Source organism: Ovis aries, chromosome 2 (assembly GCF_016772045.2).
Source record: "Ovis aries strain OAR_USU_Benz2616 breed Rambouillet chromosome 2, ARS-UI_Ramb_v3.0, whole genome shotgun sequence".
Classification (NCBI taxonomy): Eukaryota; Metazoa; Chordata; class Mammalia; order Artiodactyla; family Bovidae; genus Ovis; species Ovis aries.
Window position 1 is genome coordinate 249155328 of NC_056055.1, and position 19640 is coordinate 249174967.

Genomic DNA, 19640 nt, shown 5'->3' on the forward strand with positions numbered 1-19640 from the left:
ACCTTTGTCAGCAAAGTGATATCTCTGGTTTAATATGCTGTCTAGGTTCATCATAGCCTTCCTTCCCAGAAGCAAGCATCTTTGGATTTCATGGCTGCAGTCACCATCTGCAGTGATTTGGGGGCCCAGAAAATAAAATCTGTCCTGTCATCCACTTTTTCTTCTTCTATTTGCCATGAAGTGATGGAACCAGGTGCCATGATCTTCATTTTTTGAATGTTGAATTTTAAGCCAACCTTTTCACTCTCCTCTTTCACCCTCATCAAGAGGCTCTTTAGTTCCTCTTCACTTTTTGCAGTTAGAGTGGTATCATCTGCATGTCTGAGGTTGTTGGTATTTCTCCCTGTAATCTTGATTCCAGCTTGTGCTCCATCCGATCTCGCATTTTGCATGATGTACTCTGCATATAAGTTAAATATGCAGAGTGACAGGTTAGAGGCTTCTTTCCCAATTTTGAACCAATTTGTTGTTCCATGTCCAGTTCTACCTGTTGCTTCTTGACCTGCAAACAGGTTTCTCAGGAGACAGATAGGATGGGCTGGCATTCCCATCTTTTTAAGGATTTTCCGCAGTTTACTGTGAGCCGTGCAGATAAAGGCTTTCATGTAGTCAGTGAGGCAGATGTAGATGTTTTTCTGGAAATTCCTTGCTTTCTCCACGATCCAGTGAATGTTGGCAGTTTGATCTCTGGTTCCTCTGCCTCTCTGAAAACCAGAATCGGAAGTGCTGAGAAGGGGCCAGACACCCCATGCTCTGACGAGCCCTCCAGGTAAAGGCTCTGCTGCTGCAGCTGCTGCTCCTGAACGCGGAGGACCGCTGTTCCGAAGCTCTCATTCGCCCCTGGCCACTGTCCCAGGCGCACTTCCGTCATGCCAGCCGTTCTCTCTGAGAATGGCACCCACAAATCTGTGGCCGTTTAAAAAAAGAAAGCAAAGGTTGAAACAGTACCCGCTGATGATCCTGACGCCCGATCATAGTGGAGAACTCTTTGGGAGCCTGAGAGCACCAGGCCTTCGAGACAGCAGCTGTGCCTCTGAGGCAGACACTTGCACCTCTATCTTCGTCCTAAGCCCCACGAGAATCTGCTTGAATCCCTCTGAGCCCTCTTGAGCTTTTGGGAACCTTCAGACCGTGGGCTGGAGATTTAGCAAAACCGTCAGCCCTGGCGCCGTCCTCCTCTGTCTCCCAGTCCTTCCTGTTATCACCCTGGAGGTCTGAGTCGTAATCTGCTTGAGCTGCCGAAACAAAATACCATGGGCTCAGTGGCTTAAAAACAAACGTTTCTCTCTCCCAAGTCCACAAAATGCCATGGGCTCAGTGGCTTAAAAACAAACGTTTCTCTCTCCCAGGTCCCTCGGCTCGAGTCTGAGATCAGAGCACCAGCCAGGCTCTCACCCAGGTCTGCACCGAGGGCCTTCCAGCTGTGGGCTCATGCGGCCCATCCTCAGTGCCCGCGAAGGGAGACCGCACTCTCTCTGCCTCTTCTTATGAGGAGGCAAACCCTATCACTTAGACCTTGCTCTCCTGACTTCATCTAATGTTCAACAACAATCACATTGAGGGTTAGGGCTTAAGACTCGAACATTTGGTCCACAGCAACCAGCTCAAACCAGTTATTTTCCCGCCTTGAAACCTTGATGGCTTCTCAAGAATTCTAAGACTATTTCCCATTCAGTAGAAAACTCCTCCAGAACCCCAAGCAATGACTCTCGAAGAGAATTCCAAGCTGTGAAAGCTGTGGCGAAAAGGAGGTGTCTTTGTGAAGAGCCCACCCCTGCCCGGTAAGCTCCTGGTTCACGGCTCCGTCTGTGTGCAAACCCAGCACCTGGAAGCCTGCCTCCTCACTGGCAGCCGAGCTCCCCTGGTCTTCAGCTCAGACACTGAACAGGGCTTGGGAGACGCGAGTTCTAGGCCCAGCAAACTCTGTCTTTGCTGCAAACTCGGTCTTCTGTCTGAGCCTCAGACCTCTACCCTTACAATAGCAGGTGGCTTCCAAGCTGGTTGCCCATCAGAAATACAAGGAATCTTGTTAAGGATTCAGGTCCCCAGGAGGGATGACTAGGTGGAGCACAGGGCATTTTTAAGGCGGAGAAACTATTTTGTACTATACTATAAACGTGCATACTTGACACTGTGCATTTGACAAAGCTCAGAAGACTGCAATACAGAGTAAACTATGGACTCTAGTTAATAATAGTACATCAATATTGCTTCATTAATGGTAACAAATGTATCACAGGAATGCAAGATATTCATAATATGGGAAACTACACAGAGGAGAAGGGGTATATGGGAGCTCTCTATACTATGCGATCAACTGTTCTGTAAACCTAATACTGCTTTAAAAACAAAGCCTACTATTTTAAAAAATAAAAGCAGATTCCCCAGGCCCCAACCTGGATCATTCTGAGTCAGTGGGTGCAAGATTAGCCCAGGGAATCTGTATGTTTCTTTTCACTCATTTATCTTTGGCAGTGACGGGTCCTCGCTGCTGCTTGGGTTCTTCTCTGGCTGCGGCGAGTGGGGCCACGCTCCGCCGAGGCGCGTGGGCTTCTCACTGTGGTGCTCCTCCTGCTGTGGAGCGCGGGCCCTGGGCGCGAGGGCTCGGGAGCTTGGCTCCCAGTTCTGGAGCCTGGGCTCAGCAGCCGCGGTGCACGGCCTTAGTTCCTCCTTGGCATGTGAGGTCTTCCCAGATCAGGGGTCGAGTGCACGTCTCCTGCCCTGGAAGGTGGACTCATCACCACTAGCACCACCTGGGAAGCCGTATACATGTACACTCTTTTTCAGATTCTTTCCATTCAGTTCAGTCGCTCAGTCGTGTCCAACTCTGCAACCCCATGAATTGCAGCACGCCAGGCCTCCCTGTCCATCACCAACTCCTGGAGTCTACCCAAACCCAAGTCCATTGAGTTGGTGATGCCATCCAGCCATCTCATCCTCTGTCGTCCCCTTCTCCTCCTGCCCTCAATCTTTCCCAGCATCAGGGTCTTTTCCAATGAGTCAGCACTTCGCATCAGGTGGCCAAAATACTGGAGTTTAAGCTTCTGCATCAGTCCCTCCAATGAATATTCAGGACTGATTTCCTTTAGGATGGACTGGTTGGATCTCCTTGCAGTCCGAGGGACTCTCAAGAGTCTTCTCTGACACCACAGTTCAAAAGCATCAATTCTTCATTGCTCAGCTTTCTTCACAGTCCAACTCTCACATCCATACATGACCACTGGAAAAACCATAGCCTTGACTAGATGGACCTTAGTCGGCAAAGTAATGTCTCTGCTTTTCAATATGCTATCTAGGTTCATAACTTTCCTTCCAGGGAGTAAGCGTCTTTTAATTTCATGGCTGCAGTCACCATCTGCAGTGATTTTGGAGCCCCAGAAAATAAAGTCTGACACTGTTTCCACTGTTTCCCCATCTATTTCCCATGAAGTGATGGGACCAGATGCCATGATCTTCGTTTTCTGAATGTTGAGCTTTAAGCCAGCTTTTTCACTCTCCTCTTTCACTTTCATCAAGAGGCTTTTTAGTTCCTCTTCGCTTTCTGCCATAAGGGGGGTGTCATCTGCCTATCTGAGGTTATTGCTATTTCTCCCGGCAATCTTGATTCCAGCTTGTGCTTCTTCCAGCCTAGCATTTCTCATGATGTACTCTGCATGTAAGTCAAATAAGCAGGGTGACAATATACAGCCTTGATATACTCCTTTTCCTATTTGAAACCAGTCTGTTGTTCCATGTCCAGTTCTAACTGTTGCTTCCTGACCTGCATATAGGTTTCTCAAGAGGCAGGTCAGGTGGTCTGGTATTCCCATCTCTTGCAGAATTTTCCACAGTTTATTGTGATCCACACAGTCAAAGGCTTTGGCATAGTCAATAAAGCAGAAATAGATGTTTTTCTGGAATTCTCTTGCTTTTCGATGATCCAGCAGATGTTGGGTTTCCGTTATAGGTTATTATTGTCCCCTGTGCTCTTCAGTAGGTCCTTGTTGCTTATCTGTTTTATGTGTAGTAGTCTGCATCGGTTCATCCCAACCTCCTAATTTATCCCTCCCACACTGAAGGAATCTGTATTTTTAGCCAGTGCCCTCTTCACTGCTCCTCTGGGAGCCCTGCAGCCTTGCCCCCCAGGGGTCTCTTCCTGAAGGCCCTCGTCCCGCCCACCCAGGAGTCCCTGTGACGCGGCCTCCTCTCTCCCTGCAGCGCAGCCCCTGCGGGGGCCCAGACCTTCAGCCTGAAGCACTCGGAGCGTGTGCGGGTGGAGGTGGTGCGCGATGGGCAGGCTGAGGAGGTGGCCACCAACGGCAAGCAGCGCTGGCCCCTGTCGCCCAGCACCACGCTGCGGCTCACCATGAGCCAGGCGAGCCCTGAAGCCAGCAGCGACAAGGTACCGTGCACGGGCCTGGGGGCCGGGGGCCAGGCCGGTATCAGGACGGGCCGGATCCGTGTGGGCAGGAAAAGCCAAGCATGGGCCACACACGCAGTTTTCCGTTTTTCCACAACCACATTAAAAGAGCGAAAAGCGAGACCTGCCCGGTGGGCCAGTGGTTAGGACTCCACACGGTCTCTGCAGGCTCATGGGTGCGCTCCGTCAGGGAACTGTTAATAAGGTTCCCCTATACTGGGTGGCATGGCCAATAAGTAAGTAAATAAAAGAGCAAAAAGAAATAGATGGACTTAATTTTGATGATATTTTTTACTTAACTCCATATATCCAGATACTGTCATTTCAACGTGATATCAGTGTAAAAAACAAGACCAAGGTTTTTTCCACGCCGAGTCTAAATCTTCTGTGCGTTTCACAGCTGTAGCCCATCTCAGTTCAAACTAGCCACTTTTCACGTGCTCCGTAAATCGGCTCATGGCTGTGGCCACAGAAGGGGGAATTCATGGCAGGCTAACGTCTCGGGACTCTTAGCACAGACTCTTAGACTCCTGGACGCGATGGCCACGAATGCCCTTGGTTTCATCGTGTATCAGATGGGATGCTGGGTGCCCAGGCGCAAGAGGTAGAGCCGAGACTAGGCCCTTTCTCCCTGGGCTCTCTACTTATTAACATGAACGTCACGTGTGTCCTGTGTCAGGGACGGCACTGGGCGTTGTCCAGTGAGGACAGCCTAAGCTCCATCATTGCCGAGTGGGAGCTAGATACACACCCTGGTAGAAGTGGGGACCGGCAGCAGGACGCACCGGGGGGCAAGTAGCAGATGACACCCTGGATGCCCTCTGAGAGAGGGGAGCCCCCTGTCTAGTTGGATATTCTGAGAGAGCCCACCAAGCCAAGAGCACTTCCTGGAGGAGAGGGTTCATCCGGTTAGAGCCGATCGGCTTGACAGACTGTGAGGTGGTCCCTGCAGGTCTTCCTGCCTGTGACCTGTGACTTCTGTTCTCTCCCTCCCCGTGTGCCGCCCCCACCCCCGTCAAGGTCACCGTCAGCTACTATGAGGAGGAGGGGATCACGCCCGTCGACCAGGCTGGGCTCTTCCTCACGGCCATCGGTGAGTCTGCGTGGCTCTGGCCTGGGTGCCTTTGTTCCCCAGGGGCTGGCACTGCTGCTCTTCCCAGGCGCTTGGGCTGTTCTCGGTGCTGCCCGCCTGGCACTCGGAGCTTCCTCTGATAATGCAGGTCTGGGGGGTGCTGCGGGGGGAGGCATGCCTTGGTCCTTCAGCAACTCAGCTGACTGTCACAGTCCCCGTCGCAGGCTCTGTGGACTGTGGGGAGAAAGAGCCAAGGGTGCTCCTCCCCCATCTCTGCCCTGCAGCCCGGAGAAGAGCTCGCTTGTAGAAAGGAGAATGGCCTGTCTACAAAGCCTGCACTGTCCTTCCCAGCCCCAGCTACACCCATGCCTTCCCCAGACCCAGCCCCTCAGGGTGCAAAGATGCAGCCTGGGTCCTTAATCCACCTCGTCCTAGCCCAGACATTCAGGCCTAGAGAGGCTGGGGACCTGGTTCAAAGTCACACAGCAACGCAGCGCCGGTTGGGCCCAGAGCTCAGGCTCATTCCTTTGCGGGTCTTCCCGTCTGCGCCGCACTGCCTTCCCCTGGCTGCGAGGCTCTGGGCCTGCACTCCCTGGGCCTTCTGCAGTGGAGGCATTACTTGTCTTTTCAGTCTAGCCCCTATAATGACCAAGCCAGGGGGACATTTCAGTGAGTCCTTAGTTCAGCACTGACAGAGTGGCGACAGGCCAGGGGAAGGTGAGCTGCCTGCTGCTGAGCCTCAGCCATGTCCTGAGGGCGTTGAAAATAACAGCGATGTCTATCTGCTGAACAGCTGCTCTGTGTCCAGGACTTTGGCCCCGAGGCGGCGTTTACTGAGCACCGCCGAGCTCCAGCACGAGGTGGCCTAGCTATCATGAGTTCGGTCTATTCTCACAGCTATTCCAAGAGGACATGCTATTATAGTCCCCATTTTACAGATGAGAAAACCAAGCTTAGCGTGGTCTACGGGACACCCGGCTGTTTCAATTATGCCATATTCTCCCAGGGGAGGGGCTCAGAAATCCCCCCACAAAACAACTAGTTCCCAAGCCAGACTTTCCTTCTCCAACCCTGCGCTTTTAGCCCCAATCAGGCTTGGTAGCATTGCTCTCCCACTTCTGAGCTGATTCCCAAATGGGCTTGACTGCCGGTCACCTGCCGCTCTTTCCACATTGAGGGAGTGAGTGCCCAGCTGGTCCTCAGGACTACGTGGCGGGGAGTGGCCTCGGGAGACGAAACCGAAGCTTCCAGCGCTGCAGCTGAGGGCTGGCACGTGTGAGCCTCACGGGTACACGGTGCCCCAGTGTCTCAGGTGACCGTCCCTACGAAACCCAACCCCACAGAGGCAAGGACACTTGAGGACATTAGCGGGACGGGCAGCAGCCCGAAGCCTGGCAGAGGAGGGAGCTGCCAGGGGGCTGACGATGCCACTGACAAGACTCCCACAAAACACAGTGGCCCCGGACGGGCGGTGCAGTGATGCTGTGAGGAGGCCGGCGCGGGCCCAGGACGGGCGGTGTAGTAACACTGTTAAGAGGCCAGCATGGGCCCAGGACGGATGGTGTAGTAACACTGTGAGGAGGCTGGCGCGGGCCCAGGACTGATGGCAGAGTGACGCTGTGAAGAGGTCGGCGTGGGCGCAGGACGGATGGTGTAGTGACGCTGTGAGGAGGCCGGCGCGGGCCCAGGACTGATGGCAGAGTGACGCTGTGAAGAGGCCGGCGCGGGCCCAGGACGGATGGCAGAGTGACACTGTGAGGACGCAGGGTCGGGCCTGGGACGGATGCTGTAGGGGCACTGAGGAGGCCGGCGCGGCTTCCCTGGTCCTTCAGGGACAGAGTCTGTCTGCCGATGCAGTTGACATGCGTTCAGTCCCTGGGTTGTTGGGAAGATCTCCGGGAGGAGGAAATGGCAACCCACTCCAGTATGGTTGCCTGGGAAACCCACGGAGAGAGGAGGCTGGCAGACTACAGTCCGTGGTGTCACAGAGTCGGACCTGACTTAGCGACTAAACAACAAGAGCCACGAGGCAAGCGAGGGTGCCATAGGGCTGAGACTGGGCAGAAGATACCGAGTACGTGGTGAATGACCAGGCTCGTCCTTCCGGGGTGCTGACGCTCTCACTGAAGAGATATTTCTTTAACTGCCACAAGTTCCAGATATTTAGGCTCCATGGGTCAGTAATAAAGGCCCCTCCTTTCCCCACCAAATTAGTAAACGGTTTTGAAGGTTGGCCAAAAAGAAAAAAAGACATTAATAAAGCAATTTACCATCAATTATCACCATCTTGTTAACATGTTAGCACCTAAAAAGTAGGCAAGGTGTAATCTCAAACTACCACACAATTGCAGTCATCTCACACGCTAATAAAGTAATACTCAAAAGTCTCCAAGCCAGGCTTCAGCAATACGTGAACCGGGAACTTCCAGACGTTTAAGCTTTTTAAAAAAGGCAGAGGAATCAGAGATCAAATTGCCAACATCCGCTGGATCATGGAAAAGCAAGAGAATTCCAGAAAAACATCTATTTCTGTTTTATTGACTATGCCAAAGCCTTTGTGTAGATCACAATAAACTGTGGAAAATTCTGCAAGAGATGGGAATACCAGACCACCTGACTTGCCTCTTGAGAAATCTGTATGCAGGTCAGGAAGCAACAGTTAGAACTGGACATGGAACAACAGACTGGTTTCAAATAGGAAAAGGAGTACATCAAGGCTGTATATTGTCACCCTGCTTATTTAACTTCTATGCAGAGTACATCATGAGAAACGCTGGGCTGGAAGAAGCACAAGCTGGAATCAAGATTGCCGGGAGAAATATCAATCACCTCAGATATGCAGATGACACCACCCTTATGGAAGAAAGTGAAGAGGAACTGAAAAGCCTCTTGATGAAAGTGAAAGAGGAGAGTGAAAAAGTTGGCTTAAAGCTCAACATTCAGAAAATGAAGATCATGGTATCTGGTCCCATCACTTCATGGGAAATAGATGGGGAAGCAGTGGAAACAGTGTCAGACAGACTTTATTTTGGGGGGCTCCAAAATCACTGCAGATGGTGACTGCGGCCATGAAATTAAAAGATGCTAACTTCTTGGAAGAAAAGTTGTGACCAACCTAGATAGCATATTCAAAAGCAGAGACATTACTTTGCCGACTAAGGTCCGTCTAGTCAAGGCTATGGTTTTTCCTGTGGTCATGTATGGATGTGAGAGTTGGACTGTGAAGAAAGCTGAGCAATGAAGAATTGATGCTTTTGACCTGTGGTGTTGGAGAAGACTCTTGAGAGTCCCTTGGACTGCAAGGAGATCCAACCAGTCCATTCTGAAGGAGATCAGCCCTGGGTGTTCTTTGGAAGGAATGATGCTAAAGCTGAAACTCCAGTACTTTGGTCACCAGATGGGAAGAGCTGACTCATTGAAAAAGACCCTGATGCCGGGAGGGATTGGGGGCAGTAGGAGAAGGGGACGACAGAGGATGAGATGGCTGGATGGCATCACCGACTCGATGGACATGAGTTTGAGTAAACTCTGGAGTTGGTGATGGACAGGGAGGCCTGGCGTGCTACAATTCATGGGGTCGCAAAGAGCTCAGACGTGACTGAACTGAACTGAATCTCAAAACAGAAGACAGTCATTCACATGCAGAAATAAAACTTTATGAAAAACTCACCCCAACTGAACTTATGTTTCATTAGGGAGCCTGGTAAAAACTAGGTTTCCCTTGAGACCCATCCACTGGTCTATCTGACCCACCCAGGTCTTGTCTTCCCTCAGAGACCTGCCCCAGGATCATGTGGGGGGGGTGGCTCAGAGGCAAGAGTGCTTTTAACGACCCAGGATGGTGGGGCTGTCCCCCAGGGAGGTATTGGTGTCCATCTCACCATACTTCTGTCCTGCGTCCACACTGGGTAGAAAGAACCTTGGCCTCAGAGTGGACAGAAATACAATAGGTCTAAGTTCTGGCTCTCCCCACTCCAGCCACATTATGACCACCATTCTGCTGAGCCTCAGTTTCCTCTTCTGTAGAATGGGTTTCCAGTGTACTCTTGCACAGTGCTTATAGGAGTTCAGTGGGATGGGGCATCCCCAGGCCTGGCAGGGGCTAGGTGCTCAGGTAATGCTCTTTGCTTTTGTCCCTTCCTCTTGGGGCATGGGGCAGCCCATTTTCTCTCTGCCTGTGTGGTGCTGAAGAACCTTATGGTGCCTCAGTCTTCCTCCTGGTATTGAGAACAAAATCATGATGCCCTTGGTCAAATCAGGCTGTAGTTCTCAGTCCCAGTCTCACCAAAAAGCTGTGATATGCCCTCTCCCTGTAGACCTCACTTTTTTTGGGGGGGGGGGGAGGGGGGACTGTGCCACTTGGCTTGTGGGGCTTTAGTTCCCCAACCAGGGATCAAACCCAGGCCCTTGGTCGTGAAAGCACAGAGTCCTATCACTGGGCCACCAGGGAGTCCCCTGGACCTCACTTTTTCGAGGCTATAAAGTGAGTTTCGAGCTCATTGATCCCAGAGAGCCTCCGAGCCCCTGGGTAGGGCTAATTCGCAACGTCCTCGCTGTTAAGGGGATTCGAGGGGAAGATGGTGGAGAGAGGCATAGCTTCACCCTCTTTGCCGAGGTCCTGCAAAGGGAGGAGCATGTGGACGTGACCCTGGAGGATTTTTTGCAACAACCTAAGGCCCTCGTTCCTTGCACCCCCTCCCAGACCCAGGATAACCACCCTCGGTGACTGTCGGGGACAGTCCCCTCCCTGCCACACCCCAAGCTGCCCCATCAGCCAAGAAGGCCTGGCACCCCGCCACCATCCAGGGGCTGGCAGCTGCCAAAGCACTCGTGCAGAAGCTGAGGCTGATGTCTTGATTCCCCGGGGCAGGCTGCCTTGAGCCCAGTCCTGGTGACATTTCCACTTAATCTGCCCCACACCCTGGGTGCCACCTGACACCTTAGGGCTATTCTGGGGAGCTGAGACAGGATTTGGAGCCTCCGGGAAATGTCTGGAGCCCAGAGGCCCTGAAACAGATGCCACCTCCCCCTCCTCAGGAAAGACAGAGGTGCTTCAGGAGGCAGAGCCCTGGGCGGGCCCGCAAGCCTGTTCCCATTCCCTCAGGAGCATCCCATTGGAATCCAGTTAAACTGGACCTTGAGGGAAGCTTTGAAAGGGAGAAGTCCTCGAGGAATGGCTTGTAACTTGGGGGAGTTTCCGAGGGAGGGCGGAAGGGTAAGGAGGCTGTTCCAACTGACCATGAAGTTTTGTCAAGATTCACAGGAGAGAAGGTGTGGAGCCCCGTGCGACGTCAGGAGGTGGATGAAAAGGGAGCCGATTATGTGATTTTATGGGAAGTCAGTGAAATTTGTCCCAGTTGAATAAACCGAAAAAAAATAGTAGGCATATTATTTGGTATTATAGAGCTTGCCTCAGGCGGTGAGGGAACAGGCTAAACAAAGAAACCCTGGGTTTTTTTAGAAGCTGTTTGGTACTCTTTTTGATAAAATTGATAACAAAAATTTAATGTAAGAAATTCATAATGGGGAGTTCCCTGGCGTTCTGGTGGTCAGGACTTGGCACACAGCGCAGGTTCCGTCCCTGGTCAGGGAACTAAGAGCTCGCAAGCCACGTGGTGCAGCCCAGAATAACGAAAAGTCCGTAACGGAGCACAGGGAAACGCTCCTGATTTCTCTCCTGCGGCCGCTGCTCTCATGGGCCACAGGAGCCGCGGTGCGGTGGCGCCTTGCAGCCTCGAGACCAAAGCCACAGGGTCGCCAGGGTGGGGAGTTGGCCCCTCCTCTGGGAACGACCTCTAGAGGAGTGAGTCCTGGGTCTTGGAAGGCGGGCTTTGGTTTGGGAAACAACCCAGGATGGAGGTCAGCCTGAGACTGAGGAGGAAACAGCCAAGGGCAGGGGTCTGGAGTCTGAGACCCAAGGGCGACCCCTGGCTCTGCACTGTCTGGGCTCTTCGTGGTCACTGCCCTGCTGGGTGCCTCGCTTCCTCCTATTTATGGCAGGATGGCTGGGAGGGTGGTGACTGAAGGGGAAACACCCATGGCAAGTGCTCTGTCCACAAAGAACTGTACACCCAGGAGAGAAAAGCGAAGAGTGATTCCTGGAGGGGGCTGGGTCTGCAGCAGGTCCCCTGGGAGAAGCTTCAGGAAGGCTACCTCCCCAAGCAGCAGCATTCCCTGGGAGTGTCGCGCTGGAACGTCCGTGGCCGTCTGGGAGCCAGTATCAATACTGGTCCTTCTGAGCTTTCCATCTCTAGCAGTAGCTGGAGGGGCCTTCTTCTTGGCTTTCTCCCTAGAAGTCTTACCCCGAACCAGCCCCTCAGATCATCAGCCCAGTGTGCCGACCAGCGACATCTCCGAGTCTGCGTTTCCTTGCTTAGAAGGTGGAAACAGTAATATTTATCTCACAGGACTTCCCCTGGTTGCTCAGACGGTAAAGAATCCACCTGTCAATCTAGGTTTGATCTCTGGGTCAGGAAGGTCCCCTGGAGAAGGGATAGGCTACCCACTCCGGTATTCTTGCCTGGAGAATCCCATGGACAGAGGAGGCTGTGGTGTACAGTCCATGGGGTCGCAGAGTTGGACACGAATGAACTAACCACACACATGAGACTGCGGGCTCCTTGGGAGCAGGCACTGGGGGCCAGTTGCCCACGCTGCTCCCCATGGGTGAGGCCTAGAGCCCAGTCGATTCTCAGTAGTGATTTGGTGTGTGAATGGGATCAATGGGAGTTTATATAATTATTTCCTACAGCACCTAATGTGGGGCTGCAGAAGCGGGGAGACTGCCTCCCTCTCCCAAGGACTCAGTGCCCTTAGAACCCCCTTCCTACCTCCTTCCAGACCTGGAAGAGCCGCATTCAGGGTGAGGAGAGAATCGGGCTGTGGGCAAAGGGAGGCCCTCCATATAATCCCTGACCTAAGAGAGAGGAGGCACGCTGCCCCTCCAGGGAGACAGCTCGGCTGCCAGCGGGACCAACCAGAAACCTGGTTGTTCTCACCCAGCTCCGACCTCCATCCAAGTCGTGCTCAGCCTAAGGCCGAGCCCACGGGCTGTCCGCAACCTGGACCCAGCTCGCCTCACTCCGCGTGTCGCTCCCACCTCCTTCCCAACAATTCCCCTGCCTCACCCTCTTTGTCTCCAACTCAGGGGGCCATGTTGCCCCCGGGGGACCTTTGGCAATATCTGGAGACCTTTTGGTTGTCTCAGCTCGGGGGATGTTACGGGCTTCCGGGGAGTAGAAGCCAGCAATGTGGCCAACACCCTGCAATGCACAGGGCAGACCCACAGCAGCAGCAGCAGCAGCAATCTGGCTCAAAGCGCCAGCAGTGCCCACCGTTGCAATTAAGGCAACTCATCTAATGGGAGAGCACCTCACTTTTCAGGTCGAGTGACCGGGGCTCAGAGAAGCTAAGCTGCCCAGCACCACACAGCTTACAAGGTGGAACCACAGTTCAAGCTCAGTGCTCTCTGATGCTGAACTTTGAGCTCATTTCACTGCCCCACGTAGTCCCCACAGCAGGCCTACGAACAGAGAAGGTCCCTCCCCCAGAGGAGAGACAGCGAGGACCCCATCCTGGATCCTCTGTCTGGCGGCTTGGCCTCTTGGGCACAGTCAGATCAAGAGGAGCTGACGATCCAGTTTCCCACCCAAAGTAAAACCCTCAGTCCTTCGAGGTGGAGTCTAGACCCCCGGGAGTTCTGGAAGAGAAGCCCACAATTGCACATGTGTGCACCCACCAGGACAGGACAGGAAGGCCTGTGGGGAGTCCCGTGAAAGTTTCCAACATCTGAGCTTTGATTCACACCAAACGCGGTGTATGCTTCAGATCTCCTTGTGTGACCCTGTGACCTTGTGCCCCGGGCACACGCCTTGACCTCTCTGAACTCCGAGATCTGGTGCAGCGCATCCCACCCACCACCCAGAGCTGTAGAGGAGCAGCAAGGGGGCGGGAGACCCCAGACCCACCTGACAGCCCCTTCCTGAGTTTCGCAGTCTGCACAGTGTCCGCTCGTGACTCCATCCAGCAGTGCAGTGTTGCGGCAGGGGGTTTGCTAAGGTGACCCCAGCACAGCTCTTCCCTCGGGTGAGCTGCACCCTAACCCCATAGGTCCCCCTCCTGCCCCCACCCCACCCTCTCTGGCCAGCCCAGCAGCTCACCCACGTGTCTGTCCCCAGAGATCTCCCTGGATGTGGACGCAGACCGCGACGGCGTGGTGGAGAAGAACAACCCAAGAAAGGTACTTCACCCCCAGGGCAGGCGGCCCTGAATGGGGGGCTTCCGGGGCCAGAGCCCCAGGCTGGGGCCTGCAGGCAGCCACGGTCCTCCCAGCAAACTCCAACAACTCGCACTTTACAGATGAGAAGACAAGTTCCCAGACACACACACCATTGACAGAGCCCAGCTGGGAGCAAGCTCCTTAGAGGAACAGCCACGGAGCTGGTTCCCAAGTCTCAGTGGCCCATCCAGAGGGTGGGGACACCCAGTTCATGCAGCTGGTGTGAAGGAGGGACGTTCTGCCACAGAGCAAGTGCCGCCAAAGCATTTGCTCTTATTGTTTGGCCTTTTGGGGGTCTTTCTGGCTATCAGGAGCAGAAGATTCCAGTAATCATTCCCAATTCCCGATGTGTTCGCTAATGATGCACACACACCCTCTTCCCGGTTTTGTGTATCACTTATTTGTCCATTCGGGCTTCCCTGTGGCTCAGACGGTAAAGAATCCGCCTGCCGTGCGGGAGACCTGGGTTCGATCCCTGGGTTGGGAAGAGCCCCTGGAGGAGAGCATGCAACCCATGCCAGTATTCTTGCCTGGAGAATCCCATGGACGAAGGAGCCTGGCGGGCTCCAGTCAAGGGGTCACAGAGTCGGACACGACTGAGCACATTCGTCCACTCATCATTTCCTCTCCTCGATCCTACACTCCTCGCTCCCGTCCTGCTCCCCTGCAAAGGACCGCTCGAATGGTTTTAATGTGTCACTTTCCGTTCTTGTGATTCTTGCGAAACATGCGGTGTGGTTAGGGTGTGTGTATTTTTAACTTGTGCAGACGGCATTGCGTTCTCCACGTCGTTGTCCTGGCCCCCTTTTTGCTTTGTTTTTAATCTATTTTTAATTGAAGGATAATGGCTTTACAGTAACGTGTTGGCTTCTGCCATACATCAGCACGAGTCAGCCACAGGTATAGATATATCCCCTCCCTCTTGAACCTCCCTCCCACCTCCCATCCCATCCCACCTCTCTAGCCCTGGTGTGAGTTCCCTGAGTCATACAGCAAAGCCCCACTGGCTGTCTAGTTTATACATGGTAGTGTGACTCTCAACCCCATTTTTAAGTTCCGCTGGTCTCGCTCTGTGCACATCCTGGCTTCTAGTTTCTATTTTCTGCTCTTCTAGCGCACTTAGATGTTTGCCATGGGCATACACCACTTTTATAATAACAACCTGTATGCTGGTTTAAATTATGTGGAGATGAATACTTTAAAAAGTAAGTAAATACAGCCCAGTGAGAATCTGGGGCCTGGCAGCCAGCTCCAAACTCTCCACGCGCCTCTGGGGGTTCCTCGGGGCTGTAGGGGAGCCCGCTCCCCAAGGCTCCTGCTTGGGAGGGGCGTCCGCCCAGCCCTGCCTTCCTGAGGCCGAGTCAGCCCCACAGATCTGTGCTCAGTGTCTGCGGCCACACGACGGCAGGCCCCAGGGCAGCCCGAGGCATCCTGCTTCCCGGAGGAGCTGGGGGCTCACCCCGCCCCTGTGGGCCTGGACTGGCCCTGACTTCCTTCATCTGGGCCAGAGTAGTTTAACGTGTTCTTCATTCATCTCAAATATTTTTTACCTTTATTGAAGTATGGTTGATTTACAGTATTGTGTTAATTTCTGCTATACAGCAAAGTAACTCAGATCTACCTACATCTTCTTTTTCATGTTCTTTTCCATTACAGCTTATCACAGGATATGAACACAGCTCCCTGTGCTAAACAGTAGGCCCTTGTTGTTTAGCCGTCCTGTATAATATACCAGTTTATGTTTGCAAATCCCAGACTCCCGGTCCTTCCCTCCCCACCACCTGGGCAACCACAAGTCGCTCTCTGGATCTGGGAGTCTGTTCTTGTTTCGTAGATGTGTTCATTTGTGTCGTAGTTTAGATTCCACATGTAAATGGTGTCACTGGTATTGTCTTTCTGTTTCTGACTTACTTCCCTTCGCATGACACTTTCTAAGTCATCCATGTTACTGCCATTCTTTCTGGTGGCTGAGTCATATTCTGTCGCGCGCACACTCCGCTCCCGTATTCTGTCGCGCGCGCGCACCGCACCCATAGTCCGTCGCGCGCACGCTCCACTCCCGTATTCTGTCGCGCGCACGCTCTACACCCATATTCCGTCGCGCGCACGCTCCACTCCCGTATTCTGTCGCGCGCACACACCGCACCTATATTCCGTCGCGCGCACGCTCCACTCCCGTATTCCGTCGCGCGCACGCTCCACGCCCGTATTCCGTCGCGCGCACGCTCCACTCCCGTATTCTGTCGCGCGCACGCACCGCACCTATATTCCGTCGCGCGCACGCTCCACGCCCGTATTCCGTCGCGCGCACGCTCCGCTCCCGTATTCTGTCGCGCGCACGCTCCGCACCGTCTCCATTCGTCGTTGATGGACACGGAGGTTGTTTCCGTGTCTTGGCGACCGTGACTAGTGCTGCTGTGAACATGGTGGAGCGTATATCTTTTCATATTATGGTTTTGTCTGGGAATGTCTCCACGTACGGGATTGCTGGATCATGCGGCGACTCCACTTCTCGTTATTTGAGGCACCTCCGCACTTTCCTCCACAGTGGAGAAAAGTTTTCATTCCCACCAACAGTCCCCTTTCATCCACACCCTCTCCTGCATTGATTATTTGCAGACTTTTAAATGATGGCCGTTCTAACCAGTGTGAGGTACCTCGTTGCTGTTTTGATTCGTCCCACAAGTGTTTTTCAGCATCTCTCATGTTTCAGGACTGGGTCAGGCCTGGGGGAGGCCGGAGCAGGAGAGACAGCCCCTGCCGTCGGGCGCCTGCAGTCCAGGGGCGATGGGGGGCACGGTGAAGGAAGAGTGACTGGCGGCCGTTTCAGCACAGTTGTCCTGGGTCCGCCCCAGGAGGAATGCTTACAGTGTCGTAAGTGTGAACCCACGGAAAGCTGCCTTGGTCTGGAATATCAGAGAGGCTTCCAGGAGGAAGGAGGGGTGATGCTCTGGGCCCGGAAGGAGGGCTGGGCTTGGCCAGGAGAAGCGAGACAGGGCCGCTTTCCAGGCAGAGGGAGCAGCGCGCGAAGGCCCGAGCTTGGAGTCTTCTGGGAGCCGGGAGGCGGCCGGCGAGGGGGAGGCAGACGGAAAGAGAGGCCGAGGTGGGCAGGTCTCACGGGGCCCCTCAGCCCGCGGTGAGGGCCGGGAGCCTCATCGCGAGTCAACAGGGGGCCCCTGACAAGGCGTGAAGCAGGGAAGCAACGCGATCCGGTTGGAGTTTGTCCTAATACCGCTCTGGCTGCAGTCTTGAAAAGGGATCACCTTACAGGTCCCTCTTGGAGCACTCAGAGCAAGTTTGAAAATGGCCGGGTATCCGTTCACCCAAGAGCTCTGAGCCCCGCTGGGTGCCTCTTTTTCCCTCCAGTGCTGTGGAGGTATAATTGACATATATCAGCGTGTATGTTTAAGGTATGCAGCAGAATGGCTTTAGTTATTTGTTTAGGCAGCGTCGAGCCTTAGTGGCAGCACTCGGGATCTCCGTTACACCATGTGGGATCTTTCGTTACAGCGCGTGGACTCTCCAGCTGCGTGCGCGGGCTCAGTAGTTGCTCTGTGGCACACAGCCTAGTGATTGGACTCACATACATCATGAAAGGGTCACCGCTCTCAGTTCAGTGTGAATCCATCCTCTCATGTGGATACAGAATTGCTGCTGCTCCGTCACTCAGCCCCGACTCTTTGCGACCCCATGCGCTGCAGCACACCAGGCCTCCCTGTCCTTCACCAGCTCCTGGCGTTTCCTCAAACGCATGTCCATTGTGTGGATGATGCCGTCCACCAGCTCATCCTCTGTCGCCCCCTTCTCCTCCTGCCCTCAGTCTTTAGAAATAGAAAACAAGAAAGTTTTCCTTCTGAGGAAAACACTTAAGATTTACTCTCTTCACAGCTTTCATTTATAATATATAGCAGTATTTGTCTCTGACTTATTCACTTAGGTTCATCCACGTTGTTGCAAATGGCAAGACTTCGTTTTTTTTGTAGCTGAGTACTATTCCACTGAGTGTGTACCGCATCCTCATCATCCGTTCATTATTGACGGGCACTTAAAATTCCTTCCGTATCTGGGCTGTTGCAAATAACAGTGCAAACATAGGAACACATATATCTCTTCTAATTTGTGTTTTTATTTTCTTCTGATAAAGACCCAAGAGTGGAATTTCTGGATCATATGGAAGTTCTATTTTTAATTCTTTGGAGGAATCTCCATACTTTCTCCTGTCGTAGCTGAACCAATTTATGTTCCTACCAGCGGTGCACAGGGAACAGTGCCCAGTTCCCTTTATTCCACATCCTCGTCAGGGTTATTGTTTGTTGTCTTTTTTTGTGATAGCCGTTTTGACAGATGTGAGGCATTTCATTGTGGTTTTGATTTGTATTTCCCGGATGATTAGAGATGTTGAGCGTCTTTTCACGTATCTGTCCCCCTTTGTACATCTTCTTTGGAAAGAATGTCTACTCAGCTTCGCTGTCCATTTTTAAAATCAGGTTGTTTTTTGACCTTGAGTTGTATGAGTTCTTTGTGTATTTTGGGTATTAACCCCTGATCGGACATATCTGTTGCAAATACCTTTTCGAATTCAGCAAGCAGCTCTCTTATTTTGCTGACAGTTTCCTTTGCTGAGCACAAGCTTTTTAGTTCGATGTGATCCTGTTTGTTTCTGCTTGTGTTGCACTTGCCTGAGGAGATAGATCCAAAAACACTGTCACTAAGACTGATGTCAAAGAGCACACTGCTTGTGTTTTCTTCTAGAAGTCTAAGTCTTTATTCTACATTTATTGCTGTGTGTGGTGTTTGTAAGAAAGAAGCCCAGTTTGATTCTTTTGCACGTAGCTGTCCAGGTTTGCCCGACACGATCTGTTGAAGAAGCTGTCATTTCCCCTGTGCAGTCTTGCCTCCCTTGCTGTGGGCGGGTGGCCCGTGTAAGTGGGACCTCATTTCCGGCTCTCTGCTCTGCTCCGGTCATCTGCGTGTCTGTGTGTGTGCGCTCGCTGTGCTGGTCTGATCACCGTAGCTTCGTGGCGTGGTCTACAGTCAGGCCTTGTCTTGCCGTCCCTCTACCTTAGAGCCTGTCATAAAATGTCTGCCTGTCCATTCTCTGGAGCCTGCCTCCCCCACCGACTGCAGGCACACCAGATGGGAGGCTCATACTGCCGAGTCAGCCTTCTGTGTCCGTCTCTCTGCCACTGTCCGTCCCCACCCTGGGCCTGCCTTTGGTGCTAACCCTGGCTCTCTCCAGGCATCAGACGCAGGACTCATGTTTGCCAGGTCACAGCTGCCCCCGTGGCTGCTCTTGAGTCTCACCCTGGGCCGTCTCCCCAGTGTCCTGCGGGGTCTGCACTGAGGTCGGGAACGTCTGCAGATGTAGAGACCACAGCGTTGCCCTCTCTCCTCGCTGACGCAGGCATCCTGGACCTGGGGCCCTGAGGGCCAGGGCGCCATCCTGCTGGTAAACTGTGACCGAGACACGCCCTGGTTGCCCCGGGAGGACTGCGGTGATGAGAAGGTCTACAGCAAAGAAGGTGTGTGGGGTCTGCACTCGGGGCTGCGAGGAGGGGCAGGGAGGGGCAGTGGGGACGCTCACGCCGAGTCTTGGGCAGAGCGGGAGGCCACTGTGACCTTGGCTCTCCTGAGGATTGGACTCGTATCCACTCTTGCTAAGAACAGCTGGCGAAACTATCATTACTGCTCGGTTGGATTGGAACCACGCTTTTCACGAAGCTGCACATATGTTAAACCGGAGCAGAAGGGTGCTCCAGAAGTGTTACGGGAGGTCATCTGTGGTATTGGAGAGAGCAACTACTTTTTCACTTTACTATAGTTTCCACAGTATATACGTTTGGGGTTTGCTTTGTCCTACTTACGAAAGTAACAGGCCAACATTCCAGCCA

The 19640-nt window shown here is 53.2% G+C and overlaps 1 protein-coding gene across 2 annotated transcripts in view; it reads left to right on the plus strand.

Moving 5' to 3' along the window:
* The window catches only part of PADI2 (peptidyl arginine deiminase 2), a 54003-nt gene that overhangs the window by 12842 nt on the left and 21521 nt on the right, over window positions 1–19640 (plus strand). For both annotated transcript variants that reach the window (XM_060411522.1, XM_027965665.2), the window contains exons 2-5: window positions 4198–4381; window positions 5420–5492; window positions 13649–13710; window positions 19154–19271. In XM_060411522.1, coding sequence (XP_060267505.1) covers window positions 4198–4381; window positions 5420–5492; window positions 13649–13710; window positions 19154–19271 — 437 coding nt within the window. The remainder of the gene's footprint in view (window positions 1–4197; window positions 4382–5419; window positions 5493–13648; window positions 13711–19153; window positions 19272–19640) is intronic.